At 39.7% G+C, this 19,179-nt stretch overlaps 1 protein-coding gene across 6 annotated transcripts in view; it reads left to right on the top strand.

The window, feature by feature from the left end:
• The window catches only part of Pkhd1 (PKHD1 ciliary IPT domain containing fibrocystin/polyductin), a 507,380-nt gene that overhangs the window by 242,277 nt on the left and 245,924 nt on the right, over positions 1-19,179 (top strand). For all 6 annotated transcript variants that reach the window (XM_045156516.1, XM_045156514.1, XM_045156512.1 and 3 more), the window contains 3 exons: positions 1,980-2,114; positions 11,880-12,015; positions 14,519-14,765. In XM_045156516.1, coding sequence (XP_045012451.1) covers positions 1,980-2,114; positions 11,880-12,015; positions 14,519-14,765 — 518 coding nt within the window. The remainder of the gene's footprint in view (positions 1-1,979; positions 2,115-11,879; positions 12,016-14,518; positions 14,766-19,179) is intronic.

The following is a 19,179-nucleotide window of genomic DNA, read 5'->3' as shown; positions in this document are numbered from 1 at the left end:
GTCATCTTAACCTTTGTGGGGTTAAATGCCTATTAAAGTCCCTCAGGTAGCCTTTTTTTTTTTTTTAACTTTGGCTGTTCATCTCTCCCGAACATCCAGCTTCTTGTCCTGGTAGACTTTCCGCAGTCTCAGCCTGCCTGAGTTGAGACAAGGGAGGATGTCTACTCACACATGGGATCTTTACCCTCTCCTGCCCTCCACATGGCAGGAACTCGCTACAGTTTCTTCCCTTTCCTCTCTATGTCCTCTTCACATTTCAGGCTCATCCACGCTCACTACCCACATGGGCTTTCGGACCACGTGGGTGCATCCATTGCCCCCTCCGTCGGTGGAATCTCCCTCACCCCTCCTGACTCCTGCATAAAAATATGTAATAATTAAAAAAAATCCCTCATGTAAGAAATATTGGATTTCAACCAGACGTGTGCTCACTTTCTGTTAGATAATAGTTGAAAAAAAAATAATTCATTTTTCACAAAGATATATAAATACCGAACAATTCTTTCAGAAGACTAGAAGATGAACTCACGTTGTGAAAGCTGTGCTGGTACCATGAATAGGTGTGCTTTGTTAGCACATCTGGGTTTCTTTAGCTAATGCTAGGTGTTATTATACGTAAGTATATTTGTGTGTGTGTGTGCGATTAGGTAGTAGTGTCAAGTTATCCATTCAGATTGTACTTTGTACATATAGATCTCTGTCTTCACAGAACTATTGTAAAGTTCAGATTCATATATAATGAGAAACTTGTGCAGAAAACAAAATCCTAAATGACATATAGAAGTAGGATCACACGACAAGTCAAAGATTCTTTGGCCACAATAGGGACACTTCCAGTTCAATTGTGAATGTACATAAGATACAGTACAATAAATAAAGGACAGCTCTACAATCTTAGCTGATAGATCTGTCCTCATCCATTATGGAAGACGTTAAATGTTTTGCCTAAGATTACCTTCCTAATATGATGGCTAAGTGAAAAACAAGAGCCCTATCTCCCAAATGGGATATTTTTCTAATGTATTTATTTATTTATTTGAGGGAGAAGGAAAGGGGGAGATATTGGCAAATAGAGAGGGAGAATAGGATATCAGGGCCTCTAATCATTGCAAATAAATGGCAGATAAATGTGCCACCCTGTGCATCTGGCTTTATATGAGTATGGGGGGATAGAACCTGGGCCCTTAGGCTTTGCAGGAAAGTGCCTTAACCATCTCTCCAGGCCAACAATGGGATTTTTTTTTTTTCAATTCTATTAAACTGATTTTGTTACTACATTATCCCTGTTTAGGTAAGCTTACCCAAGTAGTCATAAATGCAAATGCACATATGACATGTTAAATTTACATTAAAAAGAAAACTATAGATGAGGGATGGAGAGATGGCTTAGGGGTTAAGGCACTTTCCTGTGAAGCCTAAGGACCCATGTTCAACTCTCCACATCCGTGTAAGCCAGACACACAAAGGTGAGGCAAGCTCAAGGTCGCACATGCCCACTAGGTGGCGCAAGCGTCTGGCATTTGACTGAAGTGGCTGAGGCCTAGCGTTCTTTCCCCCTCCCTCTGTCTCTGTCTCTCTCTCTCTAAAAAATAAAAATAAAAAAAGGTAGATGTGCTTATTGTTTTTTGTATTTATACTCTTCTGCCTATAGAAGCTAATGTACGCTGTAATGTTAAGCACTGAAATTCTTGAATACTATTTTTATGAATTAATTTTCTGTAATTTGGCAACTATAATTTGTTTTAAATGTGCAGAGAATTCACACCGACCTTTTTAATGCATTGGTTAGCATCAGGAGAGATGAAAAGTAGAGAGGGGAACTGTGGGAAACCTTGATTATCTGTACTAATTATGATGGACACAACCTGCCTGAATATGACATAGTGTGTGCATTTAGACTTTATTTTAAAAGAAGTGCTAGGAAGTCTGCATGAAAAAATCAAGACTATTTTGCTATAATGTAGGCTGTTACTTTCTAGATTTTTAGAAGCAGCAATCTTCGCCTGAAAAACTTCCAAGTTTATTCATGCAGAGACTTTGGAATTGACATCGTGGAAAGCGATGCCAATACTTCAGTGACTGACAGCGTATTTCTTGGTCATTTTATCCACAAGGTAAGTGCTTCAGCGTGGCTGAGTTCCATATCTATTAAAGAAGAATCACATGTATTGGGCTCCCTGATGGTCCAGGATATGTAATTATAATAATTTCTTCTGCATGTGCATAGTAGGTGTGGTGGTGGTGGTGTGTAAGGGGTGTGGTATATGCATGAGCATGTGCTGCTGAGGCACCAGTCACCTACAGTTGCCCACGGGCTTGTTTCTGGTGGCCAGAGGACTGTATCAAGTGACCCCCTCCTTCTCGTTCCTCCCTGCTTCTTTTTTGTTGTTCCTTGCAATGGAGTCTCTTATTGATTCCAGGGCTTACTGTTTGGATCCAGCGATTCTTGTCTCTGCTTCCCACAGAACCGGATTTACAGATATGTGTGGACTTGCTCAGCTGTCTCTGTGGATTAGCCGCATTGAATTTGGGCAGTCTCAGGCCCTCTCAGGAACTCAGGCTTGGGCAGAAAATGCACCTAAAAACTGAACCATCTCTCTGACCTATGTAATGGAAATATTTTAGTGACTCTTGTATATAGCTGGTAAAAAAAAGAACATATTTATAACAGCAAGGATGTTTATGGTAAAATTCAAATACACATAGGGTTTCAAGGTTTTGAGTCCATACAAATTGTTTCAGTTACTAATAGCTTGAAGAATTCTCATTTGATTTAAAACCTAAATTTATATATATATATATATATATATATATATATATATATATATGGGTTTATTTTATATATAAAGTCTAATAACTTGAGTGTGACATCTCATGCCTATAATCTCAACCCTTGGAAGGCTGAAACAGGAAGATTGCTACAAGTTTGAGGCCAGACTGGGTCACATAGAGAGTTTCAGGGCAGCTTAGGCTACAAAATTACTCCTTGTTTCAATAACAACATGTAATAATAATAGTAATGACTTGCATAATAATAATTCAATTTAATTTTCTGACCCCGAAAGTATTACAGGATAGATGAATCCATATTATTCCCTTGATCTGTGGTTTTCCAAGATTTTCCAAACTTATCAAAATTTTCCTAGGAGGATCCTTACTATGTTTGCTTGTACCCCAACAAAAGAAGGTCCACCGGGTGGTGTAGGTTCACATAGTTTCTTATGGTAGAGCGATTTTGGATGTGATTGCTTCAATGTGTGTTCCCTTTGCTGACTGTGGGGTTCTATATGGTAAAAATCAGACTATAGATGACTTCTCCACCTTTGTACAGCTCATGTAACAGTTTGCTGATGATCAAGATGTCTGACAAAAACAACTTAAAGGAGGAAAGATTTATCTTGGCTCACAGTTTTAGGAGACTTTTAGGTCCATCAAGGCAGGGGAAGCTGACCAAAAAGCAGAGTATGACAGGAACCAAGGGTGGATATAACCTTCAAATTTCTGCCCTTAGTGACTAGCTTCTACCAGCTAGACCCTACCTCCTGAAGTTTCCACAGTCTCCACGAATATTACCACCCATTGGGGAACATGCATTCAAAATATGAGCCTGTGAAGATCATTTCAGATTAAAAGCCTATCACACCAGAATGTAGAACAAGCAGTGGGTATAGTCCAGCGAACAGTGCTAGTTCCCCTTAAAAGAGTTGCTGAGCACTCTTGGCCTCTTGGGCTTCGGGCCATTAGTGAGGCCCTATGTTCTTTTTTCTTAAGCCATCTCTCCAGCCCTCCTAAGTCCTTTTTCTAAGAGTTACATGCATATTAGTAATCATATTGTCATAAAAATTGTAGCTGGGGGCTGGAGGGATGGCTTAGTGGTTGAGGTGTTTGTCTGCAAAGCCAAAGGACCCAGGTTTGATTTCCCAGGACCCACATTAGCCAGATGCACAAGAGGGCATACGCATCTGGAGTTCGTCTGCAGTGGCTTGAGGCCCTAGCATGCCAATTGTGTCTCTCTCTCCCTGCCTCTTTCTCTGTCAAATAAATACATAAATTTAAAAAAAAAAAAACCAAAAAAACTGTAGTTGGAAAAGACCTGTATTATCCCTGGGAACCATGGGAAGAATACTGTCTTCTATGTAATCCTGAATGTGCTGTCCCGTTGAATTTCATATGATTGACTCCTTCACTTGCATTGGAGGTTATTTCAAAGATGTAGATAAATATAGTAAGTATTTATAAATTGATTTTTTTACTTTTTGAGCTGTACTTTTCTATGTTTGATTCCCAATTTGTTTTTAGTTAGCTCTGTTTTGAGTGATGCTTTTCAGGAGGTAAATTCCTAGTGGTTAGTTCTTTCTGACAGGATTACTCCCTTACAGGCAAGTCTTGACTCAAGACTGTACAATTTCCAAGATGGTATGTTATTCACACTCAGATTCTTTGATGCTGCTTGAACCAAGGCCCCCAAAATCCAGAAACAACCTTAGAGGAGATGCTGAAAACAAGATGTCCATCAAACTGAGTAACTGTCCTGGTGAATTAATGTTGCAGGATCTTAATTGATGTTAAATACACATCATAATTAGTTGAAAAGTGACATAAATTAAAATGCAAATTATGACAAATGGGTGCTTATCATGAGATAATCACACCCTGGGGGGTGTGATTCACTAGAAATATAGTATAGATGAAGGCTTGTGAAACTGTGAGTAAGTGTAGGACAAGAATATGCTAGAGAAAAATGTTGAACAATTTTGTTCTGGAGAATTCTAAAATGATTAGTCATCTAAATGATAAAACTATACAATTTCATAGCTAAATACATCCTAAAAGATGATGTATCAAGACTGAATTTATAGGTAAAGAAATGGAGCTATTATTTGTAAAATCAAATGAAAACCACTTGAGCCTTGCTGCCTTCCTTCCTTTTCCTTCCTCCCTTCCTCCTTCCCTCCTTCCTTCCTTCCTTCCTTCCTTCCTTCCTTCCTTCCTTCCTTCCTTCCTTCCTTCTTCCTTTCTTCCTTCCTTCTTTCTCTCTCTCTCTCTCTCTCTCTCTCTCTCTCTCTTTCTTTCTTTCTTTCTTTCTTTCTTTCTTTCTTTCTTTCTTTCTTTCTTTTTCTTCTTCCAAGGTAAGGTCTCACTTTAGCCTGGGCTGACTTGGAACTCATTCTTTAGTTTCAGGCTGGCCTCAAACTTTAGTGATCTTCCTACCTTAAGTGAGACCCTACCTCAAAAAACAAAACCCCAAAAGAAAAATGATAACCTTCATCCATGCATGATATGGGAGACCCTTTCCTATCTTTCCATCTTGGATCAAACAGTCTTGATGAATTATGGAAAGTAGCTTTGACAGTGAATATTTACTAAGATATACATGATTTTATTCTGAAGTATTTTCTGTGAAAGTCTAGCCCCTTGTGTTTGAGTTATCCCTCAAATCTCAAACAAGTCTAAAGGTCTAATGTACACAAGGACTATATTTAACAAAAATGTTTCATATTTATGATTTTTGTTAACTATGTAGATGTCAGCTGGTCTTGTCACAAACATGATAGACATACTAGATGAAGAATAATTGCTTCACTATAGTAAGCATTTTACTATTTACATGTGTCTTATGACATCATGCTGGAGAGATGAAATATATACAATAGTGTCTGGAGAGATGTCTTAGCAGTTAAGACGCTTGTCTGCAAAGCCTAAGGACCCATGTTTGACTATGCTGATCCCACTTAAGCCAGACACACAAAGGTAAGGCAAGCACAAGGTTGCACGTGCCCACTAGGTGACACAAGTTGGACTACAGTGGCTGAGTACCTGGTATACCAATTCTTTCTCTCTCCATCTCTCTCTCTCTCTCTTGCTCTTTCTCTTAAAAAAAAAAGAAACATATACAATAAGGTTGACTTGAAATACATAGTGGCTGTGGAAAATCTGATAATTAACACAAAGAAGAGAAATGCCAATTAATTTTTAACAAATTTTAGATTAATTTGGGAATCATTTTATTGTTAGACATCAGTTGGTTTAGAAAATAAATAACAAGGAGGATGTTATATTGGCTCTGAAAATGATCTTTAGTTTCTGTCTTTCATCCATGCTACAGTTTCAGAAATTAAGGTCTTCAGAGATTTTAAACTTTTTATAGACCTTCCACCTCCATAATTGACAGCATATAGTCATTATGAATCAGTCACTCATATCCTCCAGTGAATCTTGTAAATATTAGTTGCTGAATCTTACTATTAGAAGGGAATCTTTTCCCTTGAAGCATACTCGTTGGTACTCTCATACCCCAACATGATCTTTATGTTGAGTTGGGTAGAATAATATTACTATTCAGGAAAAACAGATTTGGTGAAGAACTGCTGTGTAAACCTTGGTTGGCTCAGCAATTATTTTTATTTATTTATTTGAGAGCAACAGACAGAGAACGAGAAGGAGGGGGGTGGGGAAGAATGGGTGTGCCAGGGCTTCCAGCCACTGCAAACAAACTCCAGATGTGTGCGCCCTCTTGTGTATCTGGCTAGCGTGGGTCTTGGGGTATCGATCCTCGAACCTGGGTCCTTAGGCTTCATAGGCAAGCGCTTAACCACTAAGCCATCTCTCCAGCCCAAGTTTACTTATTCTTGATGTTTTGGTGTTTTGCATAATCATCATCCCCTTTTACATATGCAAATATGTTGGTTCAGATTCAAACTGTGTCCACCCTACTTTCCACTGTCTGTGGGCTTGCTATCATTTTTGTTGCTATTGTAATGAATTTGATATTTTTAAAAAGTCTCTAGGAGTTTTTTACAGTTGTGATAATAGTATTTTGGTCATATAAGACACATGCTTAGGTGATACACATTTATGTGTTTAGTTGTGATATAATGTCTGCAAATTTCATATGAGTCAACATATAAAAGTAGCAAAGTTTATAATGGCAGTTATTGGATCTGGATAGAGGGTTAACAGAAGATTCCCTATGCTTTTAATTTATTATATGTTTGAAATATATGAAAAATAATATGTGTTTGTAATAAAATGTGAATTAAAAATACCTTTCTCAGACAGGTACCAGTGTATTGGGAATCCTTCATTCTCCCTCCTCTTCCTCAAAGGTTTACATCCCATCTGCAGTTGTGGATCTGTCTACCCTAATCTAGACCTTTCATCTTTTTGTTTATCTAAATTCTGCTGCATTGTCCCATCCCCCCTCAGTGCACTTGCTCCCCTTGGGAGAAATCTCATTTTCTCTCATGGTTTCAATTACCATCCGTGCTGATGTCTCCCATCTATTTGCATTTTTTGTTTCTACCATCTTATTTTGTACTTTCCCTTTGCAATCAGTTTTCTTTGTTTCTCCTTTCTAACTTGGTTTGTCTTGCCTTGTATCTCCTTTATGCCTTCTTATTTCAAAGTTACTCATTCTGTTTAGACAGTTTAGTTACTGGGCTTAAAAATTTTTAATATTGTTCATCTTAGTCATGTGAAAAATACGTCAGTATTTGTAAACGTTACTGAGTCGCTCAAGGACCTTCAGTGGTTTTGTCTACTTTCTTTACCTTATCATCCTCTGCTACTTTAAGAAAATTTTTTGGCTTACTTTTATTTATTTGAGAGTGACAGACAGACACAGACAAAGAGGGAAAGAGAGAGAGGGAGAGGGGGAGAGAGAATTGGTGCCCCAGGACCTCAGCCTCTGTAATTGAGCTCCAGATGTTTGTGCCACCTAGTGGGCATGTGCTACCTTGCGCTTGCCTCACCTTTGTGCTTCTGGCTTATGTGGGATCTGGAGAGTTGAACGTGGGTCCTTAGGCTTCACAGATAAGCACCTTAACCACTAAGCCATCTCTCCATCCCTCAGTGGGCTTTATAAAACAAACCCATTAGGTATACACCACTAAGGTTAAAAATGAAAACACTACCTATTGTATAGCCCTTACTCCTATTCCATGTCCAGCCCAACCTACAGCTGTGGATACAGGGGAATCACGATTCAGATTCTCCTGATATGGGCTGATTTCTCTTCTTATGGACCTAGTATAAACAGTGTCATGGAGCACATAACTCTATTGTGCTTGGATTCTTTGGCAAATAATGTCTGTGAGCTTTATCTATGTCTCTGTGTTGTAATAATTTATTACTATGCACATTATTCAGTCTTCCATCGTATTCTATGCAACACATATGTTTAAATTTCATTTACTTAATTATTTATTTGTAAGGATAGAGAGAGAGAATGTGTGTATGGGTGCACTAGGGCCTCCGTTCACTGCAAATGAACCCCACATGCATGTGCCACTTTGTGAAACTGGCTTTACTTAGATACTGGGGAACTGAAACCAGGTCATCAGGCTTTGTAGTTAAGTGCCTTAACTACTGAGCAATCTCTCCAGCCTGGCACATAGTTTATCATCAGATTGTATATATTTAGTTTACTATAGGAATTGTTGATATTTGACATTTTAGCTTTTTATTCCTTTACATTAATTTTTTAAATTTATTGACAATTTTAATGCAAGCATGTAATGTGTTTTGAACTCGGTTCCCTCCCATTACCTTCTCTTGAGTCCACTCTCCGTTCCATCCTGCTGACCACTTCTCTCCAATTAGTCCCTCTTCTTTAGATATCTCCCCTTTTCCCTCTTTTCTTGCATGTGGGCATGACCCACTGGGTTTAATTAGGGTTTACTGCATGAGTACCATGGTAGATTATTTACCTGTTCATGTGGGTTTTACCAATGGTTATACTACTTCAGAAAATACCTCCCACTATTCGCTGACTATAATCCCCCAGGAAGGAATGGTTGTCTCATGCACTCCTCCGTTTCTGTTTTGGGAATATAGCCTCTTCTCATCTCTCTTCTCTCTCTCCTCTCCTCTCCCCTCCCCTTCCCTCCACCCTCCCCTCCCACCCTTTCCCCCCTCCCCTCCCTCTCTCCCCCTTCTCCCCCTCTCCTCCCTCTCCCCCCTCTCCCCTCCCCCCTCTCCCCTCTCCTCTCCCCCTCCCCTCCCCCTCTCCCCTCTCCTCTCCTCTCTCCTCTCTCCTCTCTCTTCTCTCCTCTCTTCCCTCCCCTCCCCTCCCCTCCCCTCCCCTCCACTCTCCTCTCCTCTCCACTCCTCTCCCTTCCCCTCTCCCCTCTCCTCTCCTCTCTTTTCTCTCTTCTCTCTTCTCCCTTCTCCCCTCTCCTCTCCCCCCTCCCCCTCCCCTCCTCCCCTCTCCTCTTCTCTCCTCTCCTCTTCTCTCCTCTTCCCTTTTCTTTGCTTTATCTTTACTGTGAGTCTTTCCCTTCACTGACTCACAGAGAGGCAACTTCTAATCTTCCATCTTACCTATAACTCCTGTATTACAATTTTTCAAGCTATGTCACTATTGATGGACATCTGATTGTTTATAGGGCTTCACTTTGCTTATCTTTTGCAAACATTATTCTGTATTCCATTTATTGTCTATGTGCATGTATTCATTTCGAAAAAACATATGAAATTTTCAAATCACTGGCTTATAGTCTATCCCTTCATCTGTAACAGATAGTGCCAAGCCACAGTCCAAAGTGTTTATACCTGCACCAGCAGATTATGAGAAGGATTTCATAGTATGTCCCAGAATTTGTCTTAACTAGCTTCCTGGAGATTTTTGTCTTGTCTTTCAAGGGGCTGAAGAGGTTTCTCAGTGGTTAAAACATTTGCTTGTAAAACCCGATGACTTGGATTTGATTCCTCAGTACCCACTTAAAGGCCACACACAAAGTGGTGCTTATGTTTGGAGGTTGTTTGCAGTGGAAGGAGGCTCTGGCACACCTATGCTTTCTCTCTCCCTTTCACTCATAAATAGATAAAAAAGACTTCTTTCTTGATATATCATTTGTTACGGAACACCAGGTGAAAGCTAACTTTGCCCTGAAAATTTGAAGTCAATAGTCTACTGTTCTTCTAGTCTTATGGATGGGCAGATTGTTCTAAGAGGCTGTGATTATGAGTGTTTTTCTATATAAGTTAATTTTTCCTCCTTGGTAGCTTCTGAAACCTTGTTCTGTGGCACTGATTTTGGAAATTTAATATTCTGTACCTTTGTGTAGCTGTTGGTTTTAATAATTATTGGGTATAACATTTTAGTTTCAAAAATTGAACACCTCTCTTCTAAGATTTGCTCCACTACTTCTTTGACAGTTGTCTCCTCTTTTATGTAAAAGTGTATTATTTTGATATTGGACATTGTGGATTCCTGTTCTAATCTTAACTCTTTAAAAAAAAAAGATTTATTTTTATTTATTTATTTGAGACAGAGAGAGAGAGAGAGAGAGAGAGAGAGAGAGAGAGAGAGAGAGAGACTGGGCACACCAGGGCCTCTAGCCACTAAAACGACCTCAAGACACATGTGCCACCATGTGCATCTGGCTTATGTGGGATCTGGAGAATTGGACCTGGGTCCTTAGGCTCCATAGGCAAGCACTTTGTCCACTAAACCATCTGTCCTGCCCCTTATCTTAATTTTTGCTGATTTTTCCATGTCTTTGTCTTTTTTTCCTACTTCCTGGCATACATTCTCCATTTTTAAAATGGAATTTCTTATTTCTACTCTCCAAGTTTTTTCACCTTTTGCAATTTGTTTTTAGATGTTTTTACTTATGCATGCAATATGCTTAACTTCTCGGCAGTTATTAATAAAAATGTTTGTTTTCCTTTGATTTTTATGATAACTTCATCTTCTTTGGGCTTCCTTTCTACTGTTTGTTGATATTTGTTGCATTTTCTTGTTGGAGGCTTTTGAAAACCTTAGTGATTCGCAATTGTATGACTATTTTTTAACTATAAGACAACAAAGCTTCAACACCTTGATTGAATGAGATTTGTAGAACAGATTCTTATAGAAAAATATTAAAAGTAGTTACATTTCATTTTAGGCACTTTATTATTCTATACCAACTGCAAAGAAATGCTTTTGTGGGGTTTACTTGTCCGCATTTTAACATATTATAAATCTGTGTGACCACCACTCTCACAATCAAGGCACACAATGATTACATCACCCCCAACTCTGTGGCAATTCATCTTCTCATCACAACCTCTTCTCACCTTAAACCCTAAGCCATATTTCTAGCCCAACATTTTCAATCTTAATCACCAAATTTGGAGGACAACTCAGATGGTTTTCAGCCAACAAATGAACAAACTATGTCACATCTATAAACAGAATATAATACAAAAGAAAATGCTGATACATTCAAGTTAGGTGAATTCCAAATGCATTTAAACATGAAAGAAGATGGTCCCAAAATATTACATACCATATGATCACACTTATGTAATTATTGAGGGTTTTAAACTATAGTGAGAGGATGGTGGAGGTCAGGAGTGAGAAGAGGTTGTGACTAGAAGATGAACTGCCACAGAGTTGGGGGTGATATAATTAATCATTGTGTGCCTTGATTGTGAGAGTGGTGGTCACACAGATTTATAATATGTTAAAATGCAGAGAAGTAAACTCCAAAAAGTATTTCTTCACAGTCAATACAGAATAATAAGGTGCTTGTTATTGTCCTTTAAAAATCCAGCTACTCTAATACATAGTGTGTGTCTTATTTGCACTTGTTTATTTGATATTGATCATTCTTTCCATGAGATTAGTTGTCAAGCATATAGTCTTTTAGGAAATGTCCTTTACATGTTTTTTGTTTTCCTTGAATTTAATTTTATTGCTTACTTTATTGTGTTTCAATGGGTCATTTAAAAAATTCTAGATATAAGTTCTTTTTTGGAATTATAATTAGCAAGTATTTTCTCCCAGTCTCTTTCTTACAATTTTATTGTTATTTATTTTGTTTGTGTAGTTATTAACTAGTTCTCTTGCTTTCTTTTCTCTTTTCTCTCCTTGTTTTTGTTAATCACAGGGAAATTTATGCATGTCAGCTGGGATCAAAACTCCCAAAAGATGGGAACTGATGGTTTCTAACACTACTTTCGTTAATTTTGATCTCATCAACTGTGTGGCCATCAGAACCTGTTCTGGCTGTTCCCAAGGACAAGGTAAATTTGAATAGACAGGACAGTTAGTAAATATGACCAGTGCTTGGGTGAATATGACAAACAGTGGCAAAGCCTTTGTGAGTCAATATTTCCTTCAGTTGCAAGATTGCATCAGTAAAAACAGTTGTTCAAACTTCCTGAAAGAAATTTGAGAGGACATCAGTTGCTTCCAAAGCCTCGCCTACTGCTCCTGTTCCTCTGCTGTCATGGTAATCATCACATTCTGTCACTGTGTGACTGTGGCTTATCTAGACTCAGCTTGATAAAGGGGATAGAAAGATAGAAGCTCTCTTGTTCACAGCTGTATTACTGGAACACAGCAAAGAGCTTGGTGTCTAGCAGGAAGCTCATTGATAAAATCAATAGGTGAAGTTAGATGGATATGGATAGGTATATGGGTTTAACCTATCCTGCATAAAACCTCTCCTGAAAGAGCCAGAGTTCAGGTACTTAATGATTTCCTCAACAGCTTAAGCCGTGATGCATGCCAGGAGAAAACCATGGGAGTTCTTCCTTACTTGTTAACCACCGCTCTCAGAGTGGTAGGAAATACCTTGAGGACCCATGGGCCAAGGTGAAAAGCAATCTAGTTGATCTGAGCTTTGTAAACAGCCAAACCAAGTAATTCAAGTAAATATGCTCTTGTGGTTTGAATCACCAATTTAGATAATTGTTTGTTTTTTTTTAATTAAATGAATAATCAGCCAGTCTCCACTTTACATTTTTTTCTTTATGTATGTAGAACTACAATTTTTTTATTTGTGGGGAGCATCTGAGTTTAAGATTGTAAAATAATATCAGAATAACAATGCCTCATGTTATCAAACCAAAGTGCATAGTTTCACTCTTTCATAAGACATTGAAAAAATAATCTCTTTTACTGGCTGATGTTGGCCAACAATACATGTTTAAAAGTATCCATTACAGGTTTTACTTAAGGAATCACAAGTACATTGTTCCTGTCCTTATTATTTTAAAAAAATGTGTAATTCTATGGTTACAATAGAATCCTGGAGAAGTGACCACGGTCGGTGAAGAAACAAGGGATGGTATTGTCTCATAAAGGGGACTTTTGAGCAATATTACACATGGCAAATAGATGTTTCAAAGGGAAATGGGGAAAAGTTCTATGTATTATAAACAAAGCAGAGATTCTATAGACCAAGTTTGCTTGGGAAATTTTTTTAAAAAAAGACCAATATTACCAAACTATAAAGAGAAGAAAGTGGCTAAGATATTAGGTAAACACTGTACATGTCAGTAAGTGGGATTGTAAAGGATTTCATACATGACTAAATGCACTGTATGCACTTTATCCATGTGCAGAATAAAAATGTGAGATCTGCTATGTGTAAGTTCTTTCCAGTTTTTAAAAAATGTTTATATTTGTTAATGTACTTCACAAAACAACATGGTAATGTATGTATATATTGTACATCATGTACTCAGTGTTTCTCTTAATGATAAAGATGTGGGCACTAAACAATCAGTGCTGTAGCTTTTTCTCTGGGCATCTGGCCTGCTAGGGGTGGTTGTGTTAGGGACTTAGGGCTAAGATGTGTTATTAATAATCTTATTCACACTAATGATTAATTGAATGTTATTTTTGAAGGTAAATGTTTAAAGTGTAAATCTCAAAATAATAGGTATGATTAGTGGTGATTCTGACATCACCATAGAAGAACAAAAGGCAAAAGTGGAAGACAGGAGCAGAACCACTTTTGTGCTTAGTATTTAGTAAATTCATACTTGATGATTCTGTTTGCCACTAGGTGAATTTCTCCCTCTTGGTGCTATTGATATTATAGACCAGATAGTGTCTTTTTGTTGTTGTTGTTGTTATGTGAACAGTCCTGTCCACTGTAGAAATTTTTTAAAAGATTTATTTATTTTTATTAGAGACACACACACACACAGAGAGAGAGAGAGAGAGAGAGAGAGAGAGAATGGGTGTGCCGGCGCGTCCAGCCAGTGCAAACGAACTCCAGATGCGTGTGCCCCTTTGTGCTTGTGGCTTACGTGGGACCTGAAGAATTGAACGTGGGTCCTTAGGCTTTGCAGGCAAACACCTTAACCACTAAGCCATCTCTTCAGCCCCACTGTAGGAAATTTAATTGCATCTTTGTGCTGTACTTACAAGTTTCCAATAGCAGTACCGACTCCTGAGTTGTAACAGTAAATAATGGTTCAAAAGTAGTGTCAAATGTCCTTTGGAGGGTAAAATCACTCTGGTAGAAAATCATTGCTCTAAAGCACAGGCTACCTGATTACTAGGTCAATCAGTGCTGTTCTTGACACCTTCGATATCTCTAGCACACATAGGCTGACGTACAGGGAACATTAGTGAATTTTTTTTGTCTTGAATGCATGATTGAATGAATGAATTATAAAACTATGTTATGTTCAAACTAAAGATCTGAAAGAACTTTAATGAAGTTAGTGGCTTTTTGTGGTCACAGTCATGTATCATGATGTAACAGCAGTCTTGTCTTTTCATTTATAGGTGGATTTTCTGTGATGACACAGCAGTTGAAGTTCACAAACTCTTCAAATGTGGTAGCATTTCCCTTTCCTCATGCAGCAGTTTTGGAAGACTTGGATGGGTCTGTGTCTGGGCAAGATGGAAGTCACATTCTTGCTTCTATGCAAACCCTTGCATCCACATGTTCGGCCAATGCCAGCTTCAGTCAGCTTGTCCCAGGCAGTGTCTGTGGGGAAGGTGTTCTCTTTCATCGTATGTCTATTGGTTTGTAAGTAGAATTAACTATTTCTTTCCTTATTTATTTGTTTGAGAGAGGGGGCAGATTATATACATACATATATGTGTGTGTGTGTGTGTGTGTATATATATATATATGTGTGTGTGTGTGTATATATATATATATATATATATATATATATATATATATATATATATGGAGAGAGAGAGAGAGAGAAAGAGAGAGAGGGAGAATGGGCATACCAGGGCCTCCAGCCACTGCAAACAAACTCCAGACACATGTGCCACCTTGTGCATCTGGCTTATGTAGGTCCTGGGGAATAGAACATGGGTCCTTAGGCTTCATGGGCAAGTGCTGTAACCACTGCGTAATAACTCCAGCCGAGAATTAACTATTTCTAGCACCTTGCCTTGTCATTCAGGCTCCTGAGCTTATAGAAGGAAAGCTTCTCCCATGAGTTGAAGTATGTACTTCTACAACAGTGAAGTGGCAGCCATCTTCAAACTGTAAAATCATCAATTTATGGAGGTTTTAGGCTGACTCAGATGGCAGCTGTCAACTGACATCTTGGGTCCAAGACTCAGAGCCTATGACCTCTTATTCACATTGTAGTTGAACAGCTTCTTCCTTAGAAGACTAGGGGTGAGGAATACCAGCAACCCCACTGAGGAGGGTCCCTGTGGAAGGGGGCAGGGAGGAGGGAAAGGATGGTAACGACACATGATGTGTCCTTACAAAGTACGTACTTGGCGGGTACTGACTTGGTGTAATTCCAGTTACCTTTTGAGATGATTTTTGTCTCAGTTATGCTGCGCTCCTGCTTGGGTCCCTCTTTGGTGCACTGTGGGTTCAAGTGGGCTGCCTGGGTCGCTGGATTGCTGCTCTGATCGTAGGTGCTGGGTGCTGTGAGCTCCCTTCCCCAGGTCTCTGGTGCTTGCTGGCGCTTGTGCTGGTGGTGGCGGAGGGGAGGCTGTAGATGGTGGCTCCAGTTCTCCCTCTGGTCCACTTGATTCTCTACCTCATGATCTGGTCCTTCAATGGTCGCTGCAGCCCTCCCTTCAAGTTTCTTGAGTTTATGAGGAGCTCTGGTGTTAGTGGAAAATCCCCCCACCTCCAAAGTATGTTCTTAGTTTAAAAAAAAATTATCGATAAAAAAGATTTGCGACCAACAAGGAATCTGAAACATTTACACAGACAGTGTTATTAAAACCTCCAATAATGCCCACCCTCATTTATATAGATGTTATCTCCCCAAGTTCTTTTAAAGTGTTCGGTATGCTCTGGGGAAGCAACTGCTGATGTCTCCTATTACTTGCCAGGTTGCTTCCCTCTGGTTCATTTTCCTTGTTAATTTCATGAACTATTGGATTCCTACAATACCTTTCCTATTAATATTGGAGCAAGGACTCCTTGGTCATGCTACTCAAACTACCATTAAGTCAGCAGCTGGGCTGTTTATAATGCATAATAAGATTGCTTCTGCCCTCTTTAATTTCCAGGTAATGATGGCTGAGTGTCGAGGGTTCTCTCCTTTACCTATTTCAAATGCATTGTATATATTTAGCCGCACTTATTTCCTTCCTTTGTTATCAGTGTCCTGACTCCATGAATATTAACCCAGGTAATTCAGTCAGAGCACATTGGCTACTTAGTGGAACAGGGAAGCACTTAGAGAATGAGGATCTCTGTGGCCAGGTTTGTAATAACTCTGTGCTTTGAATGCACATGGAACCAACATCTTGTCCTGCTGCGTTGGGAGGCTTGATAATTCAGCTACCTTCGAATAGTTCCGAAATCCTCCCCTTCTCCTCTCCAAACTATTTGTTATTCTATCAAATATTTATGGGCCCAATCCCACTGAGTGAAATGACAATGATGGAAGCTTATATTTTCATTTCTTTTTTTTTTTTTAATTTTATTTATTTATTTGAGAGCGACAGACACAGAGAGAAAGACAGATGGAGGGAGAGAGAGAGAATGGGCGCGCCAGGGCTTCCAGCCTCTGCAAACGAACTCCAGACGCGTGCGCCCCCTTGTGCATCTGGCTAACGTGGGACCTGGGGAACCGAGCCTCGAACCGGGGTCCTTAGGCTTCACAGGCAAGCGCTTAACCGCTAAGCCATCTCTCCAGCCCTATATTTTCATTTCTAATTTTACTTGTGCAGAGCATAACTTTTTATTCATTCTCTCTGGAATGTAGCCTGCCCCCCACCTTTTTTGTCATTTTAGTGCTCTTACCAAAACAAAAATGGCCTTCTGGAATATTGAGATTTATGAAAGTTAGTGATTTATGTCCTGTGTTATCTATTAAAGAAGAACCTGAAGTATATTTACAAAGTTAAGAGGAACTTTAGGTGCTTGTATGTACTTTTATTACATTTATTTGGAGATGCTTGTAGCACTCTAATTTTGCTGGTTTACTCTGATACCTTGCTGGGCTGGGGAACACCTGCCAGTGTGTTGGTGATGGCTCTGCAGAGCTCCGCCTTGTCACAGCATCTCATCTTTGAGGTCTCCAGAGCAGAATACTCAGGTCCTTGCTTCAGCAGCAAGTCAGGATCTCACCCTTTGGGTTCTGACAAAGTCAGAAAGATAATTAACGTCATCCTATATTCTGAATAGACTCAAAATATTCCCAGTAGCTGTCTGGAGGAGTGGCTTAGCAGTGAAGGTGTTTGCCTGCAAAGCCCAAGGACCCAGGTTCGATTCCCCAGGACCCACATAAAGCCAGAAGTACAGGGTGGTGTCTGGAGTTCATTTGAAGTGCCTGGATGCCCTGGCACACCCATTCTCTCTCTTTCTCTCTCTGCCTCTTTCTCTCTGTCAAATAACTAAATAACTAAAAATTAAATATTAAAAAAATTATTCCCAGTGGGGTGAAAAATTCACTGTGGATTTTCAAAAAATCTTTTGGGTTTTAAAATAGAAAATCCCATGTCCTAGAAACCTCTTTTTTTTTTTTTATGAGGTAGGGTCTCACTCTCGCCCAGGCTGACCTGGAATTCACTCGGTAGTCTCAGGGTGGCCTCAAACTCACAGTGATCCTCCTACCTCTGCCTCCCGAGTGCTTGGAGTAAAGGCGTGCATCACCACACCCAGCCTAAGAACCTCTTTAGTATTATGAAATCTAGAAGTATCAATTATCCAACTCCTGAAGCTTCTATTTACAGTTTTCAGACCAATCCATAGACCTGTGGAGGAATACTAACTTGATTCAAATTAGTATATAGGAAACCTCAGCTTGCTTCCAGTCCTAAGTCTCTGGGCCCTCCTGCCCTCATCTCTAGAATTAGGCAGTGGGGTTAGATAAGCTTTAAGAGCTCAGGATTCAAAAACATCATTCACAGCACCACCAGAACGCTCTTGGAAATGTCATCTCTCAGCTGCTCCTCAGGTGTCCTGAATCAGGAAGCCCAGGTAATTCACACTAACCTTTGGGCTGCCCTGAGCCAAGGCCCTTCTCATTTTACCCTCTGTCATTTCATCCCTAGCTATTTGTGTTCAGTGCCTTGATCTTTGTCCCAGAGCATTATAACTTCATTAGGAGCATGTCACTGCTAATGAGCAATTTGAATTCAGCGTAGATACCAACTTTGTCGCTTTTCATGGAGAAAGGATTAATTTGTGGTGCCGTTTGCCCCTGGGCAAGCACCATGGTCTTCACTTTCAACTGCTTCTCTCCTCCCTCAGCAAGAGGTCCCCAGAGGGCAGGGAGTGAGGCTTTAGATAGCAGGGGAAACAAAGCCAGCCTCACCACCATTACTAAAATCTGAGCCCTTGGGGTGTGATTTCTCTTTTTGCATAGGTGCCCTTCCTAGTTCATTTTCAGTACAGATAAGTTCCTGGACATAGATGAGCTCCCTTTCTGTTTGGACCTCACTTCCTTGTTTCTGAATCTGGCTGGTGTCAGCACCTGCGGTATGTCAGATTTCTAGGTACCCAGGATTCAGCCAGCAGCTTGGTTGGCAGAAGCATAGATACTGGTAGTTGGTGATTAGTTGGTGATAGTATTAATGTTTGGATGGAGAGCAAACTGCCGCCCTGTGCAAGGCAGAATTGGGCTCGTGATCTGTTAAAATGACCTCGTGCTTCATGTGCATAGGTGCGTCTCACATCGCTGTCTTTTTCCTTGTCTGGAAACTTGCTTTCTGCAGGAGCCACAGCTTCGGGTTCTACCAGCCTCATCCTGTGAATGCTAGTCTTCCTGAGGAGATGAGGGTGATGATGTCTAAGTGAGGACCTCATTTTAGAAAAGCTTGTTAGCGGATATTTTTCTTGAGAAGTCCTCCAATAATGACAGCGTTCATAAAGTTGTTGGATTCATCTGTCTCCAAATTTATGTAAATAATTTCTTCTGCATCTATGTACTACCACTCACAAGAACAGTATTGTCAGGAGGCGTGTGTGTGTGTGTGTGTGTGTGTGTGTGTGTGTGTTTGTGTGT

The sequence above is a fragment of the Jaculus jaculus genome, chromosome 8 (genome assembly GCF_020740685.1).
Source record: "Jaculus jaculus isolate mJacJac1 chromosome 8, mJacJac1.mat.Y.cur, whole genome shotgun sequence".
In the NCBI taxonomy this organism is placed as follows: domain Eukaryota; kingdom Metazoa; phylum Chordata; class Mammalia; order Rodentia; family Dipodidae; genus Jaculus; species Jaculus jaculus.
Note: the sequence above shows the minus strand (reverse complement) of the source record. Positions and strands in the feature narration are given on the sequence as shown.